Source organism: Podarcis gaigeae, assembly GCF_964106915.1.
Source record: "Podarcis gaigeae genome assembly, chromosome: 5".
Taxonomy (NCBI): domain Eukaryota; kingdom Metazoa; phylum Chordata; class Lepidosauria; order Squamata; family Lacertidae; genus Podarcis; species Podarcis gaigeae.
The window spans coordinates 56,230,139-56,249,416 of NC_139681.1; the positions used below are offsets into that span (position 1 = coordinate 56,230,139).

Below are 19,278 nucleotides of genomic sequence, written 5' to 3' on the forward strand. Positions count from 1 at the left end.
CTGGAACTTGGCAGGGAGGAGAATGGGGACAAAACAAGAATTCACTGCCTCTGTCTCTCATTGGCTTTGGCTCCACTTACTGTTGAGGCTTGAGGTTTCCCTCTGATGATTCATATAGTGGTTTAATGATCAATCTCTCCTCCCAGGGTACTCTGGAAATTGTAGTTCTGTGGGAGGAATAGGGGATCTCTGAACAATTCTTGGCGAGGGCCAGTGCAACAAGTCCTGCCAGCACAGCAGAACTTCTCATTTTCTCCTACCTCCACACACTTCTGTGTGTGTCTCCCCCCCACCAAAAAAAAAAAGGCTCTGGAGGAGCTCTGGAACAGCGGAAAGGATATTGTTCCATTTGCTTGTGCTGTCAGAACAATTGTCATAGTGTGATGTTGAATCCCATCCAATGGGAACAACTGCTTTAAAGAGAGGCAAAAAATTCAACATGTTGAATTATTAGTGGTAGTTAATACATGGAAAGTGTATGAGAGTAGGTTGGCCATAGAAAAGCTCATCATTGAGCCTTCCTGTGTTCGGTCATGAGACAAGAAGCTCACTCCCTGCTTCAGTTCCCAGTCTAAAAGAGGAGGGTGTTAAGGAACTGCCTCAGAAGACTTGATCCTATGTGGAGCTACACACCTACGACAACTGAAATGGCTGGAGTTAGGTATGCTTAGCACTGCATGGGATTGGGCTGGTGATGAGTTAAGAATCATAATGTGCTTTGGATGCTAAAATTATACAGTATGCCGAAAGGTAGACAGCCAGTCTCATAAAGAATAGCCAGCCATTCCCAAAATAATTATAAACTGGTTAGTCAACATGAGTTGCCTTTAAAACAGAAGAATGCTGAGTCATGTTAGATCACACCACACAATTATTCATGCAGTTGCTGCTTACGGTTGAAGTGAAATGCTAGGTATCGTTTATGTAAATATGCTAGAGCCACAGGCAAAAAGCTGGCTGTGGATTTAGAATAAATATGTGAAGCTTAGTCCCACCTTCTGCCTCTGCATAGCACTCTTCCACCAATAGTACACAACCCCTCTAGTTTCTCAGCAATGCATAAACTGTTTTCACAGCTTTCCTACCTCCCCTCTCCCTGATTTCTTAACTAGAAATTCCCCCAGCTGTCCTGAAGCATCTAATTATTTGTATCCCAAAGGCCCTATGCATGGGCATAGCTAGGATTTATGTTAGGAGGAGGGCTTTATGTTGAGGGGGGCAGAATCTCAATTAGTTAAGTATTTTTATTGAATTACTTGATGGGGGGACAGCAGCCCCCCTGCCCCCTTTGGCTATGTCCATGGCCCCATGGAAGATTTTACCTTTCCCCAAAGGGCAAAGCTGCCCATAAGCTTCCATCACAACAGCTGCATTGAATTTTAGCATTCAATGATGATGATCTGTTAGGCCAAATGGGACATGACCTCACCAACCTCAATCTGTCTGCCATCTTACTTCCAACCAGTGCAGAGGGTGGCACTGCCTCTCAGCTTCCTCCTTAGCCTCAGTGTTGCCCTTGAAGAATTCAGTAGGGAAGAGGATGGGAACAAAAGGTCTCCTTGCCTTCCACTCTATTGGTCCCAATGGATACCAGCCATCACCGGCTATGGGTTTCATGGCCAGTGGCAATCTAAACCATGTGCTCTCCACTACACCCATCTCAAACGTCAAATATTGAAAAATATTCATGGGAGGGGGGAGTAGAGCTTTGCTTAACATCTTTTAAAGAGAAAAGAAAAGTCCAGCTTAAGCTGTGCGATGTCACTGTGAGATGGATGAGAATGTAGAGAGGACTAGGGTATATGGAAGGAGTTTTTCATGAAAAGCAGCTCCAAAGAGATTTCTCTAATGGGTAATGAAAGCTCAGAGAGAGTAACAGTGAAGGAAATGAGAGTAACAAGGTAGAATTGTGTTAGAGAAATGAAGGAGTAGTTTGTGATTGATACAGGTTGAATTAGTTTCTCTGCTTTGCATTCTAGCTTTCTTCTTACCTTCCCATTTTCCTGGTTCTGGTATGTGGATGAATAGTAATCTTGGAAGCTCCCCATTCCCATGGAAACAAGGAAACACCTCTGTTCCCTCCCCTCACAAAATAATCCCCCCCCCCCCTGTGTGTTTGCCTTAGCTTTTGTCTAGGGCTCCACCCAGATTCTTCCATTTGGTGAGAGCAATAGGCGGGGAATGTTTAGTGACGCTGGGAACTGCCTTCTTTTCAGCAAGTTTGTAATAGCCTGAATCAGCACTATGTGCATTTCCCCCTAAGTTGTGCCTGGGCTTTGCTTCCATTTGCGTCTCCCTCGTGAGAAAAACAGACCTCCTGCCAATGAATTGCATCTCAGGTGGATATATATCATATATTTGTTTATTTGTTTATTTAAAGCAAGAGGGGTGGGGAGAGCTGTTCAGGTGAATAATGTGGGCTGGTCTGCAGCTACGTAACCAGCTCAGGGACCAAACAGACAAACACAGCTTTATCTTTTTCATATACCTGAATTGAAGAGTTATTAGAGTTATTATCTAGAATTGAGACCTTGCTCTCTCAGTGTGCTGAAGCACTGAAGCGTGGTGGTTTGAGGTTTGTGTGTTTGTGCGTTCAGTGTGTGCTTAAGCTGCAGAGATAGAACTGGGGAGAAAATTTGTTGCTGTGTGTTTTGAGGAACTCAACATACAAATTATCCTTTTTCCACTCCCTTGTCCGTACCTTAAAGAGGCAAAATGTTGCGAGGAGTCATAACTGCCAAAATCTGCAAAGAACCCTGATTTGGCTTCTGATAGGAAGCTTTCCAAAGTTCCTAAAATGGACTGGTTTTCAGGTTAACATATCAGATATCTAACACGATTTCTGTATTACCATGGGCAATGGAAAGAGTTTCACAGCACAAAATTCCTGCTCTACTTCTAAAAGAGTGTTCTCATAAATTCAGTGGGGCTTGCTCCCAGATAAGTGAGTATAGGAGTGCAGCTGAAAATAGTTCAGTGTGCACTTTTTAGGTTTTCGGTTTTCACTTCCCAGCACCTGGCTTGGAGACTGGAGCCAGAGTAGAAACGCAGCGAAGAAGGGCTGGAGACTAATGAACTCAAAAGTTAACCCAGCAAACGATTCAGAGGAGGCTGAGAGGCTTGTATAATCACCGCCGCCTCCTGCTCTATCTGGTTCACTGCTGGTCATTGTTTCCATCTGGATCTACTGTATTTTTCTGTCTATAAGACGCCCCCATGTATAAGACTATTTTGGGGGACTCAGTTTTAAGAAAATGGGGGGTGATATATCCGTGTATAAGATACCCCCTAATTTTTGACATTATTTTAAAGGAAAAAACCTAGTTTTACACACAGAAAAATACGGTACTTCCCCCTTCCAAGTAGACCACTGGCAAGAAAGCCACCTAGAGTCCAGATGAGTGGTGCCCTGGCCACTCTAGGCTTCCCACTAAGCCTACTGCCACCTTTGCTCCTGAGGGATGGTGGTGGACAATTAGGGAACAAGCTAGGACTCAGGATGGGGTCCAAGGGAGAGAGGAGGCAAAGCATCCTGAGTGTCTTGGTCCCCACCCTCAGATGAAAGACTCTTAACTATTGGCTTGGGAAATCCTGAAAGTTTTATTACATGATCTTTGCATCAGCTCAGGATACTGGTTACAAAGCTTAACAGGCACCAGCAAATGCTAGAATTCATGGCTAGGCACAGGCGTTGACCCAACACTTGACACTCCCCTCCTGCTCTACTTTTAAAGGAGTAGGGCAGAGCCCGTTACTTATGTGGTTCACACCCTAAGCTAGAAGACTGAACCTGCAGTCCAGCGTTACCCCTGCAACTATGCAACTATTGAAGGTAGTGAAGCCCTGCTCTATTTTTTGGCATCTGCCCCCCTACTCAGAGGGCAATTCTATACATGCCTGCCCAAAAGTAAGTCCTACTGAGTTCACTGGGATTTTTTCCCAAATAAGACTATATAGGATTTTAGTATCATTTATTTGTTGACAGAGAGTGTAGAAGAGAGACTTTTTCTGCTCTTGATACTAAAATTCACATAGTCTTGGATTCTGTTTAAAAGACAGAAAAATTATATACCAATTTAACTGAATGATGACATTCAGCTGCAGCACACTTCTTGTGTTTGCAATTGCAGATATTAATACTTGTTCCCACATTTTTATATAATAGAATTCTCCCCCCTGCCCCCCAAAAGAATTATAACTTGAGCATAGTATGCTTAAATACATGGTATTCCATATATTCTTTGTGCAAAATGAGTATCATGTCCTAACTCTGTTATCAGGAGTTTGTTGAGATGCCCATTGGTGCATTCTTTGAATAAAATATCTGAATATTGCATTCTTAGAAGATTCATGGTTTGTGTGCAGTGAGAAGTCAAGACTGAAGATGTCAGAGCTGGGAAATGTTTTGTACGTGCAGCTTTCAAATGATCCTCTTCAAAGAAATGTCCTCTCGTTTAATTTTAGTTAAGAAGTGTTTGTTGTGAGATAAAGTAGCACTCTGTGCGATGTTAAGAGAGCTCTTGAGGAAAATGAAATCTCTTGCCCTGTATACTGTAACAGTAATGGGATTCCCTGGCTGCTCTAAGCGTGAAGGGAATGCCTAGTATTCTGATGGGGTGGGGTGGGTGTGAATGGCTATTCTTTAGTGTTGACAAAATGTCTGAATGGACAACTAAGAGAATGGCTAGGTAGAACAGTTCTCTGCAAAAGGTATTTTTAGATCTTGGACCTTGTATGTTTCAGAGACCAAATTGTTGTTTGATGTGTCACATGACAAACTGATGGTTTGTATTGTCATGTGCAGCCTCCAGGCTACTTAAATGTGGAAGGAGATAGCTTTGGACCTTGTGGAACTGGAAGACATTTAAGCTGCTTGATTTGTTCTACCCTGGAGAGTGGAATAAGCAAGGGAAGCAATTTTGCTCCCCTTTTAAGAGTTAAGCCTCCCCAAGGTGTTAATATTGCAAAGATGTGCCCAAGGCTGCGAAACCTAATGGAGTGACTGGATGGACTTTCCCCAAGAACTATATTTAAACATAGATTAGCTGAAGTGTTTTGTTGTCTTCCAGAAGCATTATGTTTCTCTCAGCCCTCTAATGAAACAGAAGGACTGTATGTCAGTTCACCAACAGCTAGCATTCCTGAAAACCTTTATAAATCTACTTATTATTTCCTTGGAGTTTGTTCCTTTTGGACTTATTTTTAGACTTGGCTTGCGTAGGACTGATTGCCACTGTGTCTTTCACTTCTTTCTCTCCAATCAAACATTGCAATAAAATGGATTGCAATATGATTTCTTTTTAATTTCAAGGCACTGTTGACAGTGGGCTACATCAAACAGATTTGCGAAATTTCATAACAGCAATTAAAATAATAGCAAAAATACTAATGGTGGGATTCAACATTGCACTAATATGATCATTCTGCCAGCACAAGCATTTCTGCTTGCCAACCTTTCCCAGAACAAATGGGCAGGATTTGGGGTTGGGGCGGGGGGAGAAAGCCCCCTTGTGCTAGAGGGACTTGTTGCGCTAGCTCCCAGTAGTGCAGTGATTTAGTTGATCAATCCAAACCCAAGTTCCATTGTGACAAGTCTGGAAGAGGGAGATCTCTGGCTGAACTGGCTGAAATCTCCCATCTTTGCTCATTATGCTTGCAGAAGTCTCCCATGATGAATTCCGCTGGCTTCCTACAGTTTGGATTGCTGTGTAACTGAAGAACAGAAACACTTCCCACTACGCATAACATGCCGGAAGGTCATCTATACACTAAAAATAATTACACGGCATTTCGGTAGGGAATGAAGTGGGAAAAATTATCTTGGATTGGAAATAGGAAATTGGTCTAGAATTCATGGGACACATTTTATTTGGAACAATTCACACAGATTTCAGAGATGAGTGGCTAAAAAATAATGCTGAAATAAGCTAGGATCTTTAATAGAGGTTAGGTATTCTGATGATTTATTAATACTTCAGTTTATAGGAGATGAAGCAGGTTTTCTGATGGATTTCTGTGTGGAAGCTGTTTTTTAAAGAAAAAAAATATGTTGACAAACTTAAATCATTGGTGGTTTGGCCCATAAAGCTGATTAGAGCCAATAAGTTTTCCCACCTCTGCCTTTGGCATACACATTAACTGTAGTTACAAGATTATATTCTTCAAAATGCAGCATGAATTGTAGAGGATCCTAATGTAGAGGTGCCCTTGTCCAGTGAATATGCCCTTCTGTTATAACGGCTATTTAAAAATAAGTCCAATCTAGGCCTGTAATCAAGACTGGGCTGTGCCTTTGCAAATTTGTAGGTGAATAGATGTGTATGTAAATGTTTTGCATTTTGTCCTTTCTGTGTGCTGCTTTCTACTCCAAAGTGCAGTCATTCAAATTTCAGTGTTTGGCTCTTTAATAACAATGAGATCAGAGCTAAAATATATCCCCAGCCTCTTGCAAATTGGCAACATAGCAAAGCAAGTAGTGAAACTTGAATTATATATTACTTTGTGACTCCTCCCTTTTGCCAAGGATCAAAGGGCACATACCCTGTGCAGTTTCTTAAGAGTGTAAACTTAGAATGAGAAACTTAGAATGAGAAATAGGTCTGCCCCAAGGTTGCCTAGTAAGTCTAATACTGAGACCGGTTTAATGGCATCTGGTGTAAAGTACCTTTCTGAAGCTAAGCAAGTCTGAATCTGGTTAGTGCCTGGATGGGATAGTGCTGAGGAACAAAGTGTATGCTGCCTAGAGCTGAATTATTGAGGAAGGGGTGGAAACATAATAATAACAACTTGAAAATGGTTCTTAAAGAGTTTTCCCAACTCTTTTATAGCCTAGTGCTGAGCAAAATGTATTTTTGCTGCCATATATATCCCAAATGCTAGCTTTTGCAAACTTACGTTTGCAATTCAAGTTAGGCCTTTCTTTTTCCTGCCTCCCCAGTTCAGATATCGCTGAGCTACCATCCTTCCCTGTCCTAGAATGTGGGCTGTCCTGTTCACCCATCATGATCTCCCTGGGATCTGTGTATAGTATATCACTGTCACTTCCATAGGCATGATCTCAATCAGCATTAATGCTGGTGCTGTTCTGTTCAGAGGTGAAGCCAGCAGGGTACTCACTGTGTGATGCTAAATTGTGTGATGAGCCATTTCATATTTTCACCCTTAATAACCTGCTAAGCCCTCCTCCCCTTGAAGAGGACAATAGGTGTGAGCACGAGAAAGGATGAATGCTCAGAGTGCAAGGCAGAACAAACTGGTGTTAAGCTGCCAACCATCAGGGGAACTCTTGCTTCCTGTCCAATTATCAAAACAGCTGATCTGTGACATTTTAAGAAAGGGAAAGAGGCAGGGCAGAGAAAAGGGGGAAAGGAAGGAAAGCCCTGACTACATAAATATTTACTTTCCAACAGTGTCACCTCCTCCAGCTTTCCTGGGTTTTAACTCTAGAGCTGTCAGAGTTTGCTGGGAATAACCAGTCTCCAGTCTTCTCTGTGCTGTAAAAACAACTGAATCCTTCCCTGGTGTGGGGCCTCTGTTTAAAGAGAGAGAGAACTCTTACATGCAGTACCCTGTGTTAACCACTTGCCTTTTAAGTCTGGGAAGTGTTCTTAAAAATTGATAATACTTCTACACCATCTGGGGATATAGACTCTCTTGATAACTAGTGTTATACATTGGATAGGTTTATCTACACAGGACCCCAATTAATGACCACCATCACACATACAATAGATCACACAGCCTTAAGTGAGTCACATAGCTTGAGCCGATGTGTGTTTACTCTCAAGCACAACTCACTCTCAAGTCTAGTGTGTGTAAGGTAGCCGCTTACAGTGCCAAGTGCAGCTTTCTGGGTTGTTGGGATGAAAAATGGCACCATTGTGAAACGTTTTGTACACTGAGAAGTGTGGTGGAGATTAGAGATTAGTTCTGCTATCTTTGGTGAGAGAAGGACATGTTCATTAGCCTCAGGTTGGGAAACATAGGATACGACAATATTCCTCCCTTTAGTGCCTCTGACTCTTTTGTGGCTGCCAGAAGATCTAGCCAATAGATTTATCAAAAATACATTGTGGTGATCACAAAAATGGGTGATAAGAGCAGGATGGCCACGGTGGTTGAACTGAACTGGAAGCCCTTATTTAACCTCATTTGCATGTTTTATGATATTGAGATTTGCATAACATCAAGAAGAGGCAGAGTTTTTTGGAATTGCTGAAATGCTGCTAGCCCCAGCGCCGACATTGCCATGCCTCATTGGCTCCCCTCGAAACTTCTCTGTGGAGAGATGAAGATCTGATCATGGGCACCTATGCACATGGCAGTCATACAGTGCAGGTGCTTAGGAATCTTAATCGTATATGTGTGGAGCATCCATGCACCTAGAGTTATATACACATATGGATCTCTCTTTAGATTTTTGGCTTCCTGTGGGGACAGGGGTTATTGGAGTTCAACAACATCCGGTGTGGAACTAGTGGGCACAGTCCTGCTCCCTCTTACATGTTTGCTGTACATATGTCATTTTGGAAATGGGGCTTTAGCCACGTAACATTGATTATGGGTGGTTGCCTAGCTGTGTGCTTGTTGAACTTCACATACAAGTTACAGAATTTATTCATCTGAAATGAATCACAGTTTGACCTGATCAGTGTTCATTTAAAATCACCAAGCTACACCTCTTTCCATATCCATGCATCCTGGTTCATCTGAATGCATTACTTTCCCAGGAGGGATACAGGTGCTGGAAATGAGCCTGCATTTCTGGTGGCAGGGTAGCTCAGCCTCCTGTTTCTGCTACTCAGTAGTGATGCCAAGAGCCTGGGTTTTCTCTCTGACACTCCAGAGCGAAGCTCTCTGTGCTCCTCCCTTGAAAGGTTTAAGCATGGATAAAAATGATACATGTTGTTTGCCCTCATCAGCCCAAAGAACTGGCATAATGCAATGCAGATGGTTTGTAAATTTGGCAGTGCTCATTACAAAGTTGAGAGCAGGCTTTGGTAATTTAGGTTAGTCCTGCAATTTACTGTTTTGTACACACTCTTAAAACAGCATGTTCAAGACGATGTGTGTGTCAACATCTGGGTAGACCATATTCTTTCATATCCTCTTTTTATAAACAGTAGCAATGATGCCTAAATACAGGGCTTGTACAAACATGCATAAACCAAGAAAATTTATCATCATCTTTGGAAGAAGCTGGGAGGAGGGAAGAAGCACACATCTGGTGACTTGGACAAAAAAAATAATTGCTGAGCTTAGAGAACCTGTAAGACTGCAGTTCTATAACACTTACCCAGGAGCAGAAAAGCATAGGACTGCTCTGCCAGTCAGCCTAGTTTTGCCTTGCATCTAAAATAAGTAAAAGTTGGGGGGAAGTTAGGAAACACTTGTAACACCAGGTGTTGAATGTTTTGGGGTGCTGCCATTTTGTCTCAACATTCGGTAAAGTGGTTCTCTAAGTTGGTTTTTTTTATTCTCTGTCTGCCAGACATTGCATTGTGTGGGCTAAGTTAAAACCTTAGGCTGTTGTTACATAAGTCATGTGTTAGATCCAAAATGATTCAGACAGTGGTATTATATAGTATTCTGGGATGCTTCAGAAATACAGAACCAGGTAAAGAACTACACCAAATTTTCATTCTCTGTTGAAACAAGAGGTGCTTGATTTTCCTAGAATTTGTGCATACTTGGGACATATCTGACAGTCACGTTAAAAGTCATTTGCTCATCATCACAAATGTTGTTTTTGAGGCAAGTCCTGATTAGAATGCTTTAGAGATTTGTTTGTTTGTTAAAAAAATAAGTGATTGATGCTTCTTAGTGCCAAGAAATAAAAATATTGGCTTACAAACAAACCCGTTAACAGAAATTTAGTTATGCATGTCTTGCATTAAGTACCACATGGTGATTTTTGTTTTGGGCTTGGGTAACATGAAACCTTAGTCCAGGGGTCCGCAACCTTTAAGACAAAAAGAGCCACTTGGACCCATTTCCAAAGAAAAAAAAAACGGAGCCGCAAAACTCGTCATTATAAAAATAACCTTTTTGTCACTTTTTTATTATTTCTTTGTTTGACCCCTCAGAATTACTCCTCCTCATAGAAATAAACGTTACATTAACAAGTTACCTTTTTGTGTGTGTGTGTTCTTCACTCCCCTTCAAAACAGTGACCAGCGTACATGCCCCTTACAATGTAGTGGGCGGGCGGGCGGGCGAGCGGGAAGGTGACGTCGGTGCGGTGCGTGACTAACGCACGCACTGCCCCCATGCAACGTCACAGCCAGTACAGCGCCTGCCACAGTGGGGAGTGTCGGGGCGCACAATGTGCCTCCTCCCCTCGCTAGTATCCGCCCCGGAGCCGCGGCAAAGGTGTAAAAGAGCCACATGCGGCTCCGGAGCCGCGGGTTGCAGACCCCTGCCTTAGTCAGAGATGGCCATAGAAATGTGGAGCTTTGACATCAGTGTAACTTTGCTTCTGTTTTCTGGGCCTTCATAAAACACCACTTCATGGGAATTTCAGACTTTGTTGCTATGTAGATGGCAGCCATGAATTTGCCTCAACTGATAATTTGAAACATGTTGGGCTTAATTACTTCTTCTGTTTCTGGTCTACCTCTTCTGCTTTATTATTAGATGTCTAAAATGCCATTCAGATAACAGAAGAAGAAATATTACATGCTATTCCTGGAGTTACTGGAATGCTACAGACAAATACTTACTGAGGCACTAAGCTATTCCACGGAAGCTGAGGAGATGCTTTTGCTTTATGCGGTTATAAATTGGTCCCTAGTCCACAAATGTTTATGCCATAATGCATGTGTTAGTCTTTAAGGTGCCGTAAAGATAATTTGTTTTTGACATAAATGGTTGCCTTTCCTTGGCATATGAAGAGATGTGGTGGGAGGGAAGTTCAGGGGTGTACTGCAACTGATCATCCCATTTTTGGCCATTGCAGCTATAATCTCTGACAATTGCCCCAAGTTTCACACGTGCTGGTGGCCACACCAGTAATGAGAAGCAATACACTCCAGCTAAGGAGAGGGAGAGGGAAATACATTGCCACTGGATGCAGTGAGGAGGAGGAGGGGCTCAAATGAATGAGCCTCCCAGAAGCTTGATTTACATGTAATGGAAAACAATGGTTTTCTTTTACAAGAATGAGCCACACCAAGCCTGAGACTCATGTACGGCCTTCTTTTTTTTGCATTATTTTATTTTATTGCTTTATTTGGAAGGTCTGTAGCTCAGTGGTGGAACATCTGCTTTCCTTGCAGAAGATCCCAGGTTCTGTCCCCAACACATCCAGGTAGGATTGGGAGAGACCCTATATGAAATCCTGGAGAGCTGTAGCCAGCCAATACTGAGCTAGATGGACTAATGGCCTGATTCAGTAAACAGCAACTTCTTTTGTTTCTGTTATGCTGCGGTTCCTCATGACATCCAGATTCAGAGAACTGTGGTTTGTTTAATCCTATGGCCCTCCAGATGTTGCTGGACTACAAGTCACATCCTCTTGACCATTCTGGCTGGGGCTCATGGGAATTGTTTAATCAGGAGATCAAACCAAGATTGAACTATGATTTCAAATCTTGCTTTCATTCAATAAGCATAGATTAAAATAAATTTTCCAAGTCTGGGCATCATAGAGAACTGCTGTTAGTTTATCTGAAAATGCAAATTTTTATCTCCTAATTACAGGCATGAAAGTGAAGGAGAAAGTGGTGTGTATGCAAGCCTAAGATTCACCACAGCTTATTCTTGCATCTGGAAACCATGTTTTTAACTAAGCTAGAGACATAGAAATGGTCTGGCCGTTGATATTCTCCATGAATTTTAATCTTTTAAAAGTGAATCTGTACCAGTGACCCATTACTACATCATATGACATTGAATTCCATAGGCCAGTTATTATATATTACTTGGTATGCAGCTCGACCCTATCCATATTTATCCAGAAGAACTGCTGAGTTCAATGTGGCTTACTCCAAATTAAGATTGCATAGAACTGCAGGCATAATGCGACTTTTTGACAGTGGCTTTCTTTGGATAAATGACCTGAGTTTTGGCATCATGAAATAGAATGTTTTGTTTCTTTCCGATCTGTGCAAGCTATTCACGACTGTATAAACCTTCATTCTCCTTGGTTATCATTCCACAAATAAAAGGTTCCCTAGCCACATAAGCTTTTCTTCACAAGAACAATGATCCATCTTCCTGATCTTTTTAGCCACTATTTTATGTACTGTCAGCTCTTACAATATTTTAAATTTTAAAGATTTAAGGATTACAATCTTGTGGAGCAGGTATAATTTACACTACCATAAATCCTTCAAGGGCACTTCATTCCCTGGACAGTTGCAGCAGTTCATTTCCTGGAGAGTTGCTGTAGTGTTGGAAAGCAAGATTTAGCTGTAAATTAATGGGTGCTCTTAGCAAATACTGTATCTGCATTTTAGATCGAAACACTGTGGTATGCAAAGCACATGTGCACGTAGAAAACTCACGACTGCAGTGATGACCACAGTCCCCTTGCCATGTGAACTGGAAACACAGAAATGTTGGGGGGTCTGGTTCCCTTTCAACCCCTCCCCATTTTATGGATCTTGCAAGGAAAATAAGTTGTGGTTATTAGAAATAATACTTAAAATATATGTATGTGTGCTTGCCTCTCGTTAAATAATTGAGAGAGTTTGATGCTTTTAAATGCAGAAGTGTAAATCCTTTGTTTATAGAAGAACTGCCTGTCCTTTCTGGTAAATGACTGTTGTTGCCCAATTTTGTAAGCTTATGATGTATTTAATGTTTCTACATGTTCATGGATGCCCTTGTGGGAATCTTATAATTTACTTCCAGGTCATTCAACTGACTCAGGAATGAATCCCATAGTCATTCTAGTCATCTGAATAATTCTTGTCATATATGAGCTTTTAAAAATATCATTATTATTCATATTTTTCAGCTTGCAGCACCCTGCTGTGTATTTAAAATGACCGTTTCCCCGGCTCCACCTTAAGGTGGAAGAGGAATGAAGGTACAAAATGCAAAAAACCCCCAAGAAAAACCCCAAAACCACCACCACCAGTAGCAGCTGTCCACTCAGTTGCCTTCCTCACCCATGATCCTCCATGGAAGAGCAGCCCAAGTGCCAGTGTGGTACCCAGGCATAGAAATAGCAACCTATAGAGTAATGGGGTTGGAAGGATTCTCAAAGGTCATCTAGTCCAATCCCCTACCAATGGAGGAAACACACTATTACCGTATTTTTCGTCCCATAGAGCGCACCAGCCCATAGGACACACCTAGTCTTTTTGGGGGGAAATAAAGGGGGGAAATTCCCTTTATTTCCCCCCCAAAACCAGGTCGGGGGAATCTAAACCAGGTTGGGGAACAGCGGGATGGCGGCGCTCCGCCTCCCCGCTCTCCCCCGAGCTTGTGGGGCTGGCCCTGGGGAGAAGTGCGCTTCTCCCCAGCGCCAGCCTCCAAACTAGGTCGGGGAACAGTGGGAAGGTGCGCTGCGCCTCCCCGCTGTCCCCCGAGCTTGTGGGCTGAAGGCTGCTGCCGGTAAGCCCTGCGAGCCTGCGGGAACTCCCGCGTGGGTGCGCACCGACCCCTCTCGCTCTCCAGGCTTCAGCGAAAGCCTGCATTCGCCCCATAGGAAGCACACACATTTCCCCTTCATTTTTGGAGGGGAAAAAGTGCGTCCTATAGGGCGAAAAATACGGAACATTTCCCCATACTTTTCCATTCAGTCTTTGCATCTTTAAAAAGAAACTCTATTTATTTCGAGCATTTATAACCCAGTCTTCAACCAAAAAGGCACCTAGAATAGCTTCTAAAATGAAACAGTCACATTCTGCAGGCTTACAATGTAAGAAGAAAAGAAAAAGAAAAAAAGACACTGAAAGGAAAAAGGATGGGTAGGGAAGAGGAAAAAGGTAAACACAATAGACAACTCTTAAATAGAAGGTCTGATGATGGCCAGCTGGCATAGAAATAGGTCAGGGGAAGGAGGCACCTGAGCTGGTTCTTTGGCAAAACTGATGAAATGAGCCCTGCTTCCCAACTCTCCCACTGAGGTAGCCTGATAGAATGGCTGCTGCCAGTTGAGAGAGAGGAGTCATGATGGAACTGGTCATTTAGATCATAGGCACACATAGGTTTTTGTTTATTTAGGTCATGGACATGAATTTTCTTTTAACTTTCTATGCTCTATTTTGATAAATGACATTTTTGAGACCGTGCCAGTGATAAAACTATTCAAAAGTAACACATAACAGTGGTAACAGCTATAGTTCTTGCTCGGCATGCCAAAGGTCCTGGGTCCATTCCTTGCCATTGCCAAGTGGGGCTCAGCAAGGCCGAACATCAGGAGAGTCCTTGTCAGTCAGCGCTGACCCAATTTTGCCAAATGAGCCAGTGCTCTGACTTGGTATAATGCAGTTTTCTGTGTTGCTAAGATCTATGTTCACAGTGAGGCAACCCTGAGAAAGGGATGACTATATGGGCAACCAAAAGACTTTCACGACTCTAATTCTAATCACATTTACCACTAAGTAAGTCCCAGTTCATTTAACAAGTAAGAAGTAAATATGCTTAGGGTTGTGCTACACGAAGCTTAGCATTAGAAATAGCCTTACTCCGGTTTCCAGCAGGCTCCCTTGTCACCATTCCCAGAAACATAAACATCCTTCTTTCCATGTCCGTATAAAATCACTACGATGAGGGGAAGGGGATCAGGGCTGGGTTGGGGAAATGAACACAAATCCAGCCAGTGAATGACTCTAGAGTTCAGGAGGGCCTAGAACTGTGCCCAACCCTGGGACCTTTATGCAGGTTGTTTGGTGGAGTTCTTTTCCACACAGACACACTGCCAAACTGACAGGGTGGCCATCAGTAAGCCCTTTGTGCCTGCAAAAGATCCCAGACGAGTCGACTCCAGTAATACACTGATTCTTGTTAAGATACCTGGCCGAAGGAGCAATTCTGAGCGACTCCCATTCTGTGAGACCTTCCAGGGACAACATCAGCTTTGTAAGCAAAAGGAGGGGTGGAATTCAGACCCCCTAGAGCTTGTCTGCATCAGAGGTTTTTAGTGACACTGACACAGCTGCAAAAGGAGTACTCAAAACATGCCTTATGTGCAAAGGTCCATGAGGAGGTCCAGTTAAATATTTTAGGAGCAAAAAATACCACAACTGTTATGAGCCATCCTAACGTTTGCAGCACATCAAGAGTCATAGAAAGGCTTTTAAAAGTGGTTTAGGAGTGCCATCCTGTATCTGCAAGCTGAAAACAAGGCTTTTAAAGTATTTTTTAAAAAATAACTTCTGCATATTTTATATCTAAGAGTAATTTAACTCCTTCAGATTCAGGTAGGTAGCCTGACGCAGTCGAAATAATAAATTAAAAAATTGTCCAGTAGCACCTTAGAGACCAACTAAGTTTGTTCCAGGTATAAGCTTTCGTGTGCATGCACACTTCTTCAGATACACTGAAACAGAAGTCACCAGACCCTTATATATAGTGGGAGGTTGGGGTGGCGTTTTTTACTACCCTTCTGAGAAAAACCCAGAACAAACTTAGTTGGTCTCTAAGGTGCTAGTGGACAATTTTTTTTTTTGTTTATTTTAACTCCTCCAGTTTGCTTTGAAACCCTTGTATGAGGTTTTGAAAGTACTAGTTTTATAAAATATTTGTGCCTACCACTTGACTTATAGGGTACTTTTAAAGAACAGTTTAGTATACCCATCCACACCCACAATGACATTCTTAAAAGTGTGAAGAGAAGAGTTTGAATATATATTTAAACTAAAGGACAACAGCTGTTGTGGCTGTGTGTGTGTGTGTGTGTAAGTAAGTAATAATGGCACTCCCATCTCCCTACAATTTTAAAGGCACTTGCAGCAGAAGTTCTAAATATTTCTGAGATACCAACAAAATTGTTGAAAAGACAGCCCCTCAACTTTGTAGGGGGGAAATGAGAATGTTTGTGTGTCTATTTTGGCTTCAGTGCTATGCAGTAAGAACAGAATTTTCTTCTGAGTAAACATTCATAGGATTATTCCACATGACTTGCAAAGTCCCTTTGCAACTGGCCATGAGGCTTTTCTCCAGTTGTCATAGGACTTGAGTGCATGATTCCCGCAAAGTCAGGCTCAAAATGGACTAAGTATTGTTCCTGTGTCAGGTTTGACTGTCAACTGCTGTTCAGTATTTAGTCTGCACCGCTATTCTCAGACATGCTACTTAGCGGCCACACGTTGCTTCTATTTATATGATTTTGGAATTCAGTATATCCCAACCTAACTTTTCCATGGTGATCACTATACTGTTCCGCCCCACCCCCTTTTTGTTATTGCCATTTTTCTCCCAGTGAACCTGGGCAGAATGGAGAATGGGGCGGCTTCTTTGTTTTCATAAACAGCCCCCTACAACTAGGCATCAGAAAGGGAGACACACCAAGCATTCAAAGGCTGATTCCAGATGACAGCTATGCCAGTCCCTGTTCTGATAGCTGCTGTTCCAAATGCTGTCAGGTTGGGGCTCCCCGTAACCATGTGCAAAACAACTTCAAACTCTTGTGATAACTGATACCCCTTCAAAGAAGCAGTCTCTGTTTTGCTTTTGGGTTTCTAACTACTATTGCTGGAGAAGCCAAGATTTCGAAGCACTCAACAGGCAGCTCTTGTGCTTGTTGCATGAGGGTGGCCAGTTATGCATTACCAAAAAAAAGAGGTGCAAAAAGTTCACATGGGTTCAATTATATGTATGGATGCCGACGTAGAAATAATAACTGTATTTTTGAAATGCAGAAATGCATTGCCTTCCAGTTGGTTTTAGCCCACAATGGGTTTCTCATGATTGTGAATGCAGAATTATAGACACCAGAAGAAGCCAGGCTGAATATAATTTGTGTACATGACCATCTTTATGATATTATTTAAAGTAAGTTTTAAAAACATAAAATAGTACACTAAATGTGAAAACGTTTGTGGATGAAAAACCCACCTAAATATGTGGGAAGGGACATTGGGGGGATAGATTGCTTACTGTTAGATAAGCTGTATGGTGGCAGTCCTTGTTCTCCCCCACTCAATTTACAAAATCTAACTGCAACGTGTATATTTTGCTGTACAGTACACCTGGACGCAATGATAAGCCATCACTTAGTGTAGTTTCCAGGAGCATTTCAAGCTCCACAGTTTCAAAGCTGCAGGGTTGCCAAATTGGAACTTGGCTTTGTAATTTATGTAACACATTTATAAATAAAAGCACTCTTGTCTAATAATAAGTACAGGCAACTCTCAACTTACGCAGGAGTTACGTTCCAGGGATAGTGCATAAAGCCAATATCACATAAAGTTAAAACACATTGGGTTCCATGGCAGGAGGTATTGCCATAGTCTTTTTTCTTCTTCTTTTTTCTAACCCCCTTAATTTTTTTAAATTTTTTTTTGCCAAGCATGTAAACCTGAATGTGCGTAAATTAAATCTGTATATGTTGAGAGTTTCCTGTACCTCAAAAGTGCTGCAATATTGTCTGTATGACTATTAAAATCAGATGTTGTTAAATACTCAGTATTTCCCAGTGTCTGATTTTACCAGACTTTACCCCAGACAGTTCTTCTAATAGAAGACTCATTGGTGTAAAGCAGGATACAAATGTCCCTATGAGCTTATGCAGGTTTGAAAGTAAGTTCCATCCAGTTCAATGGGACTTACTCCCAAATACACATATACGATTTCTGCCAAATGTTTTAAAGAAAGAAAATAGATGGAGGATAGGATTTCAACTGGGTTACTTCTACACTTAGGATTCCAGTGAAGGATTGAAGATAAATACCATGTCTTATTTGCCATGCTAGTTCCAAATAAAGCCATGAGGGGATTTTCTTCAAAATGGACAGGATGCGATTGATATCCCTAGTGGAAAATTGTTCAAGACACATGTACTCATAAATTATGGAATAAGAGATCCTGTTACCAGCCCATCTGTGTCTCCTAAAATAGCAATAAGAAGATAATTGTATTAACAGCCTTTCTTGGTGTATTTTGTGCTGTATTATTGACAGAGGCTATAAGCTGGTTTTGTTCCAATTAAGAAGTGCAACATATGCCTTTTGGTGATTTTTTCCTGTGACATTTTTGGGTAGCAATCTCGTAAAATCAGAGACGTTGTTTGAAATGAAAATGACAACATTGTTTCGTAGTATAGCCATTTTCTTCAAAATAGTGTATCTTCTGTATTTTAAAGCATGCATATCCTTTAAAAAAACACCTGCCCATATCTATGGGAAACCATATATTATTTTTTCTCCCAACTATATGAAATAATTGCTCCTGTGGACAGCCTATCTCTTCCTCTCTGCACCCTTCCTCTTTTGAATGGAAGAAACACCGGTGCAGACCTATCCGCATTGCTTGATGCTAAAATCTGAGCTACTAGAACCTTAGACACACAGACTGATTTGTGCTGGACTTAAAGGGTAGTTTTATCTAAAAAGATTTGCACTGACTTTGCATGGAAGCCACTTGAAAATCCTGCCTCTAAATTCAAAAGGCAAGCGTGCCTTTATTTGTGGGTTTAAAATGCTTTCATACAGCACATCCGGTCCATCCAGTCCACACACCCTTCAGATGTGGAAAGGTAGGAGAGTGCTCAGCTGAGCTCTCAGTGTGCTTTGTTCATAGGCCTGTGAGGAGGATGGCATCTATCCATCATCAGGATGGAAATGGAGACCTCAAGTCTACAAACCTGACCACCCTTTGAGGGTTATGTGAGGTTCTTGGTGTCAGGATTCTGTAAACGATGGCCAGCCTGCGTAGCACAGCAGCACAAGGGAACAAAGGCAGGCAGTATTTGGGGAGTTGTTGCTTCTCTTTGGCTGTGCTTGGAAAGAAGGCCCAGCTTGTTTGGGCTAGTGTTTTTCTAGCAGCCTGTCCAGTGCGACTGCCTTATGCTCTGAAATTCAGATGCAATTATTCAAGATCCAAAAGAACATTTGTCAGTTCACAATCCTCCTTCTAAGTTTTACTAGTATTCATTTGTATTTATATATAAAAAGCTGTCATATATCCTGTACTTTCTTATATAGTAAAAAATTCTATAACTGTGGAGAAAGCAGGAGGCAGATCCTGCTGTCATTTTTGCTTAGGACACTTTTCCTTTCAAGGGGGGAAGTAATTGGCTAGAACAACAATCCCTGAGTGAGCTTCTTAATGCTTTTGCTTTCATTGGGGGAAAGGCTGTTGAAATGTGATGGCTCTGTGTGGCCT

At 41.9% G+C, this 19,278-nt stretch overlaps 1 protein-coding gene across 8 annotated transcripts in view; it reads left to right on the plus strand.

Annotated features, from left to right (window-relative positions):
• SH3PXD2A (SH3 and PX domains 2A) overlaps window positions 1-19,278 on the plus strand; it is a 253,175-nt gene that overhangs the window by 79,473 nt on the left and 154,424 nt on the right. For 2 of the 8 annotated variants that reach the window (XM_083741563.1, XM_083741564.1), the window contains exon 1: window positions 2,205-2,339. The exons of the other annotated variants lie outside the window; for them this stretch is intronic. In XM_083741563.1, the coding sequence (XP_083597689.1) occupies window positions 2,324-2,339 (16 nt within the window). In that variant the 5' untranslated portion in view covers window positions 2,205-2,323. Of the gene's footprint in view, window positions 1-2,204; window positions 2,340-19,278 lie in introns of those variants that run through there. 8 annotated transcript variants of the gene reach the window in all.